General features: G+C 41.9%; 1 protein-coding gene across 3 annotated transcripts in view; it reads left to right on the top strand.

Moving 5' to 3' along the window:
- The window catches only part of LOC138010973 (methylglutaconyl-CoA hydratase, mitochondrial-like), a 53,415-nt gene that overhangs the window by 6,032 nt on the left and 37,584 nt on the right, over window positions 1-9,799 (top strand). For 2 of the 3 annotated variants that reach the window (XM_068857996.1, XM_068857997.1), the window contains exons 4-7: window positions 568-819; window positions 2,765-3,003; window positions 4,649-4,696; window positions 6,593-8,281. In XM_068857996.1, coding sequence (XP_068714097.1) covers window positions 568-819; window positions 2,765-3,003; window positions 4,649-4,696; window positions 6,593-6,670 — 617 coding nt within the window. In that variant the 3' untranslated portion in view covers window positions 6,671-8,281. Of the gene's footprint in view, window positions 1-567; window positions 820-2,764; window positions 3,004-4,648; window positions 4,697-6,592; window positions 8,282-9,799 lie in introns of those variants that run through there. The other variant, XR_011124606.1, reaches the window with a different exon arrangement.

Below are 9,799 nucleotides of genomic sequence, written 5' to 3' on the forward strand. Positions count from 1 at the left end.
GCTCGGTTGAGTGACTCAGTGCTTATTAATTTGGCTTTAACTTTACTCAAAATCCTAAGATTTGGGGCTTAATAATAGAATGCCTGGCCACATATTTTCTTATGAATATTTATGCTATATGCGTTGTTCTTCAAAGAATGTCTCTACAAGAATACAAAATTTTAATGTGCTGGGTATTCTATAACTACCCTGGATCCTGCGACGGAGTCGTCTTAATATATATATTTAGTAAAATCCAACTAGTGGTCTATTATCAATGCTGCGTTCTGATTGGTTGAGCTACTAGTAGGCTATTTGTTACAGCCCACTAGTAGCGAAAAGCGCCGGCTTTGAAAACCAAAACAACAATTTAAGTCTAGCTTTAACTAGCGAAAGATGTTTTGTCTCGATATTTTTTTGACCAACTAGTTGGATTTTACTAAAACAATTATTCCTCTCGCCCTCATGGCCTCTGAGTCAATAGCCCATTCGGCCTTCGGCCTCATGGGCTATTGACTCAGAGCCCATTCGGGCTCGAGGAATAATTGTTAAATATATATATATATATATTTTTTCGGTTTTATTTAGGAATTTTCTGCGCTGGTGCTGATCTTAAGGAAAGAGCCAAAATGCTAGAGCATGAAGTGGGTCCATTTGTATCCAGGGCTCGGGCAGCCATTATGGAGCTGAGTAACCTCCCCATGCCGACCATCGCTGCCTTGGATGGTCATGCATTGGGCGGGGGCCTGGAAATGGCTTTGTCGTGTGACTTTAGAATTGCAGCCGATAACGCAAAAATAGGACTGACGGAAACGCGGTTGGCAATCATTCCTGGAGCAGGTAAGAAATACATGTCAACGTACTCTAAAATGTTTTCATAAGGGTTGAACTGTTTTTAACAACCGTTTTCATAGTCGTTTCCAGGGCTTTTCCGCTTGAGGAAGGCTGCCTCGCACCGGTGGAAAACCCTGGCAACGAGGTTGATGACCACGCTCAGCAAACAATACGGACTTTAAGGATGCGTTCGATTGACCCTATTGCTGGTTTTCACTCACGTGATCCAACAGCCATGTTTTTCAACGAAAACAAAAGGAAGCGTTTGCATAATAATAGAGTTAAATTCCCGGAGGATTTGGTCGGGGCACCAACATGGCTGCCTTTTCTTTGTTTAGGGACACCAACGTGGCGGTCGTGACGTCATGTGAAAACCGAGAATTCCGGAATAAGAATACGTAGTGTGATGATTAAAACGGTGTGTCTGGTGTTTTGAAGCAACAAGGATAATAAAGATATGTTTAAAATTTAAGCAATAGAGAACGTTTTCCGTGTTTTCATAGCCACATCTAAACACGAGGGGGAGTTTTGAGAATTCGAGACAGTTATGCAAACCCGGGACGCAGTCGAAGGTTTGCATAACTGTCTAGAATTCTCCCAAATTCCCCGAGTATATTTCTCAAAGATAATTCGACAAATGAAGGAACATTCTTGATTGAAACAGATTTTCTTGATACACGCTCATAATTCCTACCAGCCAATCAAAACGCGCGTCTGACAGGATACACGCAATCAAAATTCGTGATGCCACAGCCGTGTTTTCATACTCTCATCTAAACACAGCTATTGACCAATGAGAGTGCGCGTACTATCCTAATTATTTTATAAAGCAATTTAGCAGGTGTTTGACAATTTTAATGTGAATCTCCCTAAAAACAAAGGATTTCTAACTTCTATTCCATGTATTCCTATTCCGCGATACGGTCAATCGAACGCACCCTGAATGAACTAATCAAAACTCGAAGTAATTACACGTAGCCGACACAAAGCGCGGGAAAATGTGCACGCGCGAGCCGCGATTGGTTTTGGTTTCACTTCTGATTGGTTGAAAAAGTGTCGCGAGAACTTTGAACCAATCACTTAGTGATTCCGAAATAAGGTCAATCGAACGCACCCTAAGATCTACGACGGCGACGTCGAAGAAAACGTTCCCTCAAAATATGCTGTCGTAAGGTTTTCGCGATTATTCCATCTCGTTCACGTCGTACATTGTGGGCGAAGTATCCTAAAACTAAACTGGGTACGAGCGGTTTCAGAGTAAAACTGTCGCATGAAACGTTTAAATTTGTGCGCTCACGTTGTCGTGAAAACCTCAAATTTGGTGATTTCACGTCATTTTTGTGCACAGTACTGGAAGAATATGAGCTAAAATGCGTGCTGCGCGTGCAGAACGATTATTTTTCATCTTTTAAGCCTGGTTCCCACTATCGACGCAAGCATACACCTTATTCCAAAATTGACGCCATTTTAGTATTCTTTTGTTTCATTGTAAACTGGCCCTTTTGGCCTCGCTTTCAAACGTAAAATTCAAAAGAATATTTAACCTTGAACGAGGCCAAGAGGGCCACTTTGCAATCAAACAAAAGAATACTAAAATTGCGGCCATTTTGGAATAAGGTGTATAAGCACAAGAAGCATACGCAAACTCAGTAGCTTGTTGTTTATTAGAGCCTTTTGTTCGAACAATAGACACTCATTGACAACAAGTAAATGCGCATGCGTGTGCTGCTTGTGCTTATGCTTGCGTCGCTAGTGAAAACCAGGTCTTAGTCAATGATTGTTGTTGTTTTGTGGCGTTTTCGATGATGACCGCGTCGTATATCTTAAAGTCCCAATATATTTGAGATGTCGCCACTTCTCGATCGATGGCTTCGAAATCACTCGAGTGTTGAAAGGTGTTTCTCTCGAGTAACAACTGCCTTTGTTTCTTTTCTTTTCCTTCCCTTTGAAGGAGGCACTCAGCGTCTCCCAAGACTTATCGGTTTGTCGAAAGCGAAGGAGATGATTTTCACTGGAAAAATGATCACTGGCAAAGAAGCAGCCGAAGTAGGTTTAGCAGACTTCGGTGTTTTTCAGAATGAAAACGGAGATGCAGCTTATCAAAGAGCGCTTCAACTGGCCGAGGAAATTCTCCCCAGAGGGCCTGTAGCGGTCAGGATGGCCAAGCTAGCGATTAACAAAGGCATGCAGGTAGTCTTTAAAGGCGTGCAATTATTTTTGCCAATTCTCTACTTGCACAAATCCCGTAATACACCTCTTTTACCCCTCCCCCCTCCCCCACCCCCCCCCAAAAAGAATTGCATAGGCATTGTTTTCGATTTCTCTTGGGACATCTTTATGTGAGCGAATGTGAGAATGATATATACACATGAGAAATGAGATGTTGATAGAACCCACTGGGAACTCGGAAAAAATCCGAGCCCCAGATGGGATTCGAACCCACGACCCTCCGTGATCTAGTCGGATGCACCCATCTGGGGCTCGGATTTTTTCCGAGTTCTCAGTGGCTTCTATCAACATCCCATTTCTCATGTGTACATCTTTATGTCCCAGGAGAAATTGCAAACAATAGGCCACTTCGCAAAATACCATAATACTCTTTGATTTGTTGATTTGTTCCCCCAAATATCGCATAAGCATTGTTTCCAGTTTCTCTTGGGATTTACAATGGTCCCAAGAGAAAACAAAAACAATTCTTATGCAAAATTTGGGGGGAAAATGAAAGAGTATTATGGTATTTTCCGAAGTGGCCTATGATTAGGCTTTTTTGTGGGGGGGGGGGGGAGGTGGTAAAAGAGATGTATTATGGGTTTTGTGCAGGTAGAGAATCGCAACAGAAACAGGAGATTAAAAATCAAACGAAGAGCAAATTCATGCTGCCGTTTCTAAGCGCGGAAAGAACCCTTGCGTAGAACAAGGTCTCAAATCCCGTCCAATGATACCACTTCTCCTTTTTTCTTTTTATCGGCTACCACACGTCCTGGGACAGAGTAATCCTAAAATGACGATAACAGTCAGTCCAAGAAAATTTCGAATTGTCGATGATAGTCATTTCAGAGGTAGAGGATATTTTGGAGGAGAATGACAGGAAGAAGAATGGCGAGAAGAATGGGGCGGAAAATGGGGCGAGACCTCTCCTCCCCTCCCACCTCCATATTTTTTTGCGCTGGCCCTATTTTCGCGCGGCCAAAAAAAGACTTTGCTCCTCGTCCGCTGGAAACGTTTGCTATGCAGGCTAGGTAGGAGTCCTGAGAAGGACTGTTGGAAGTGACTGAAGTTGCTAACCTCTACCTGCGCCCTACAAACGATTACCTCACGGAAAACATTAACTACACACAACATTTTCCTCTCGGGAAACCTACTGCGACCTTGCAATTACAAACTGTATCGCAATGCACGTGATATGGTGGATAGTGTTATCCACCTTTTGAACAACAAGGGCCTGGAGCCCGTTTCTGGAAAGTCCCGAAAACTTTTCGGGCCCGAAAAACCATTTGTGAAACTGCCAACCGCTTGTTTTGGAAAGCCGATCTTTTAACACGTTTTAAAGGAAACAAAAAGAAAAATGATTGTGAAGTTTGACAACTTAAATCCTTGCCGTTCTTGAGACACAAAGGGAATTGTGACACCCATAAAGTTTCGGGACTTTCGAGAAACGGATCCCTGGCCTCACTTGTTCAAAAGGTGAATAAGGCAATCCACCAGACCTCGAACAGCCGGCCCCGGAATGTTAGCAAAACGGCTAGAACATTTACCTTTTCATTGGGCACTTGAAATGACGCGCTACTCCCTGGCTGCGAGACCACTATTATAGTCTCGTCTAATCTTATCACAGGTGGACCTCAATACAGCGATGTCGTTTGAGGAAGGCTGCTATGCGCAGGTAGGTTTAATTTCTTGCCAAGGAAGATACAATTTCTCTGGCAGGCCAAGTTAGACAACTAGCAGCTCCGTTTTTGCTGAGCTCGCCGAGACTAGAATTGAGCATCACCAATGCAAACAGGCGCAGTGGTTTAAAGGCGCAGTTACATTGGCCAATTTTTCGTTCAACTTTTCTCTCGCGCAACGCCATGGCGAAACAAGTTGCACGAAACAGTGCTCAATGTAACAAAAAAAACCCGGGGGGGGGGGGGGGGGGGGGGACTCCCATATGAAACAGACGGGGATGCTCGTCGTCTCGCTTAGGGGTGTAAATTTTGGATTTCGGTCTCGCTTAGGGTGTTCCGGGCAAAGCGCCAATATTTTAAGCCGCCAAGGTCTCGTTTACGGTTCCGCGGTGAAACACAGAATTACGCGAAGAGAAACAGAAGTCAAATTTTCTTTTTAACGTGTTTTGTTTAGGGGTCAAAATTTGCTTAAGCCACGCCCAGATTGGTCTCCCTTAGGGGTCACAAAAAGCTTGAGCCACGCCCAGATGGTCTCCTTTAGGGGTTAAATTCAAAATTTCCGACGAGCATTCCCGTCTGTTCCATATGGGAGTCCCTCCTCCGGGCAAAAAACGTTGCGAGACAAGTTGCAGAAACCGTTAAGGAAGGTAGACGTGAGTTTTACTTTCGTTGCAACGAATTTTTCAAGCATTGCGCAGTGTAACATTTGTCCTGCAACTTGTGTCGCAACGTTTTGCAGCATCAGGCGATGGAATTGTTCCTTTGACCTCATCTGATCATCGAAACGAGACAAATTGCAAGAAAGATTGCCTTGACTAGTGTAACACCCGTCAAGCAACTTGTTTTCCAATGTGAGAACTTAGGTCGCAATGGCGTTGTGAAGAAAGTGGGACGAAAGAAAATTGCGCACTGTTAACAGCGCATTAAAGGAAATAGGAGCTGCTCATAGTCAAACACGTGGCCCGTCGAAGTAATTAGTTCATCACACGTAAGGAATTCATGACAAAAATGGAGTGATAGGAAGCTATCCTTTTGGTGGCGGTTTAAATCGGAAATGATTGCAAAATGTTCACATTGAAATGAAATGAAATGAAATGACAAGCTTATGAAGAGGGGATTATACACGACGATTACATGATTGTGTGATTAATTGTATGATGGATGACCCCTTTGTGAATTACCAAATTTAGAAACGTGTAAATGGGGGAACTCTGGAAGGAACTCTGGTAAGGGGCGAAGGATTAAAATGTCTGCTTTGTGATCTCCTTAAGTAGTCTCCTTACTTTTTGCAACTCGGTTGATACGACCAATAGGCCTCTTTCATAATGGCGGCCAAATACAATATTCGTCTGTTTTAATGCTAATAAGCCTTTCGAGCCTTCCTACTACGAGCAAATTATTTTCAAAAGAATTTTTGTTTCAAAATTAGGGCAGTAGGTCTAATTAACGTAACATGGGAGGGCGGTCACCATTTATGAAAGTGTTCTATTCTCCGTGCTTTTAACACCCAGCGACATAGCACCATAGGTTCTCCTTTCGAAACGAACTTTACAGTTCCTTTTCGAACATACCATAATACTCTTTGCATTTGAAAAGATTTCCTAGCATTAGCCTCCATTGCAAGCTAGTTCCAGTCGAATACTGAGAATACGAATATGGTCTATTTCCAGCCCTGGCCAGTACTATTAGTCATTTTCTTCTTGTAGTGTAGCAGCCCTCGTAACCTGCTATTGTTTTGGTATTGTTTGGTATTGAGATTCTATTGTTTTTGGCTAGGGTAGCGAGCCAATCACATTATAGGTTAGGAGAGCTGCCACATCACCCCTTTTCTTCCAGGATTTGCGAGGATCAATCCCTCATTTCAACTTTCATATATTACATTCTATCAACAGGTCATACCAACCAAGGACAGACTAGAAGGCCTTCGAGCGTTTAAAGAGAAAAGACCTCCGCAATATACAGGAGAATGAACAGAGCACGAAATTGCAATTCGTACGTCACTTACTTCCAGGGAAAAAAATAGGCAAAACAATCCACGCTTTCATTCAGATTTCTTAAATATGATTTACGTTTTCTTGGTAATGCTAACTTGTGCTTTGACATAAGAAACGGAAAGAGGTTTATGAATACAAGGTCACAAGAAATAAAGTGTGACTCGTGCATGAGGATACCTTAACTCATTTGCCTTTAGAATTTGCGCGACGTTCGGTTGAAGAGATGGTATAATTTCCTATTCACGTATTTAAAGGCGCTTTACAAGTAATCGATCTATGGATGAGACCGGAAATCAGCAAATACAAGGTTACCGATGAAACTTCATGACATTTATCATAGAGAACGTGTAGCTCACTGTGCTACATATCCGGACATATTCACAGAGGAATGAAGTTAATATCTGAATGATCTTCTCTTTTCAAGCTTTTTCTCTTTCAAAGCCAGGAACTCTCTTCGTTTGCCGGTTATGTTTGAGGAGATAATGTCCGTCACTCTTTTAACGATCTCGCCTGTTGGAAAGAAAATCAAGAATGGTGGTTTACTTGGATTCTTCCTTATCATCGGTCACATGAAATTTAAGGAAGATTACACTGCAGTGAATAGCTGATTTTTCACAAACGCTACAGCAAGAGGGTTAAGTATGAATTGGCGTGACTCGGCTCTGTTAAACCATACCAATCCCTTTCAGAGTATAAATTTTCAAGTGTCCATGTCTTTGCTTTTGAAGAAAGCGGAATTAAAGGTTGAACGTTTTGTCCAACTCCAAGTTTGTTTTGAATTACTAAACAAATTAATTTAATAATTTAGTAAAAATTAATTCGAAAATTACCCGGTGTCCCATGGAAAGGTAAAGTCTGGTACGAGGCCAGACGGACCCATCAGACCGGCGCTTATCTCCGGTTTCTGTAGCATGAAGCGACTAGGGCCCGGTTGTTCAAAAGCCGATTAACGCCAATCCCAGATTAAAAATTAACCAAGGACTTTATTTCATTACTCCCAAATGCTGTTCAACGCTGATATTCAGCAGAACTTCACATTAGAAGAAGTCAATCTTGAAAACAAAATAAGCAAAAGAAACTTTCACCAAAACGTTGAAAACATGAAACAAAAGTTTACGCTAATCCTGGATTAAGTTAATTGGCTTTCGAACAACCGGGCCTAGGAGTATTTCTACTCTCGCCTGGATGGGATGCCAGTCCATGGCAGGGTTACCCCCAGCATTAAATTCGCCCTTGTACATGATAAAATCGACATAGAAAAATATATCGCAATCATGACGAATAATTCCTCTGCTTTTGTCAAAAAGTGCGCCAAATTTCTCACCTGAGTAAATTTCGGGATACCTTTAGTTAGTCAGTAAGTCAGTTCCTGTAGTTAGTAATTACATTGCATGTCTTGCCTGTATAAGTAACTTTATTGTATTTTATGCGTCCCGTAATTTATATTAGTATTAGTATTGTAAACCGCGCAAACATTGCATTGTAAACAGTGTTATCATGTTTTAAGTAGTGATTAGATTGCGATAAGGTCAGCACTCTGTTGTAAGTAAATGTTAAAGTTGTGAATAGTAAAATTACCGAGTCGTAGGTAGTATTAGTATTGTTAATAGAGTAAGTAGTATGTAGTGTTAGAAATGTAATGCAGTAAATAAAAATAAAAATAAAAATAAAATTAAATTCGCCGGTACCCATTTACACACCTGGGTGGAAAGAGGCACGGTGAGAGTAAAGTGTCTTGCGCCAGAGCATAACAAAATGTCCCCGGCCAGGAGCCGAACTCGGACCACTCGATCCGGAGTCGAGAACATTAACCATGAGGCCACCGCGCCTCCCATGGAAACCACTAGTATTAAGGTGGCTCAAACCAGTTTCATCACTTTCAAGAAACCGTATAATTTCGAGGGATTTCCTCTACAACACCGTATCACCAAACAGCTATGTTATGGTACCATTTAAACCAACAGATATTGTTCAATATTGTGAAGCAATGGCTACCTAAGCATCAGTAGAGCCACATATATTAAAACACCTTCTGTTTTTCCTCTAACCAATCGACACCTCAAAGGCCCTAGGGTACCCCCAGTTGGGGAGCAAGGTCATCTGGCATTAGAGAGAGTAAAACCTGTTGCTGCTTCTGTTGCGGGTTCAGAGCTAACTTCACAACTGGTAAAGCTAAGGTGGCTCTGAACGCTCCCAATCATTTTTTAAATTTTAAGTTTGTTGCTATGGTGACCTATTACGTCACAATAACGAGAGTATCTTGTTCAGCATTAATTGGTTTCCCATTTTGTACCACAATATTGCGACCACATGAAGTAGTGTTGCAGAATCAGTCCTTCTGATGACATGGTCTCTTGAACTTGTTGAAACTGAGTTGAGCCCTCTTAACCAGCAAACCTGCGATCAAAACCTCACCTGCAACATATGCTTCCGTTTCAAAATCGTAATGTTTAAATTCTCGAGCATTCTGACTGAAGTATACTATTCTAAACTGTGCTTTTCCGTTGCCCTTCTTCTCCTCCATAAGGTCACAGGCCACTATAGTTTCCATGTTAACTGACGTCTGCAAAATAACAACGGATATAAACTGGAATACTGCTTGCCAAAATTTGTTGCGTAAGTAGCGCTTTCGGACGCGTGGCTCAATGTACAAATGAAAAATGTTGGCTCGACAACATCAAACACGAGATGCTTGACGCGCCATCGTGTTGACCAATAAAACAACAATGCAGCTGGTGACTAAAGCTGTTGGCCATGATCAAAATATATGGAAGCCTCTTCTTGTGAATTCCTGAGTCTTACCTCTCGCTGAACATCATTTTTCATTGGCTTTCCAGGATCACACTTCCTGTATTTTCTTAAGCATTGCATTGATGTGTGTTTGTTCGTTTTATTATTCTCTTAGCCCGCAATCTCAACCCCGTTTTGTGAGCTACGACCTGACTCACCCTTTCAAAGCTATATTGCCTTTCTGGTAATAATCCAACAACATATTCATCGTGAATCTTATTAACAAAAGAAGTAACTTTGTCGAAACTGAACCATCGTTCCCCGCTTGGATCTTGCCGTTTCGGTAAATACTTACAAATGTCTTTTTTCCCCAAA

This window comes from Montipora foliosa, chromosome 7, assembly GCF_036669935.1.
Source record: "Montipora foliosa isolate CH-2021 chromosome 7, ASM3666993v2, whole genome shotgun sequence".
In the NCBI taxonomy this organism is placed as follows: Eukaryota; Metazoa; Cnidaria; class Anthozoa; order Scleractinia; family Acroporidae; genus Montipora; species Montipora foliosa.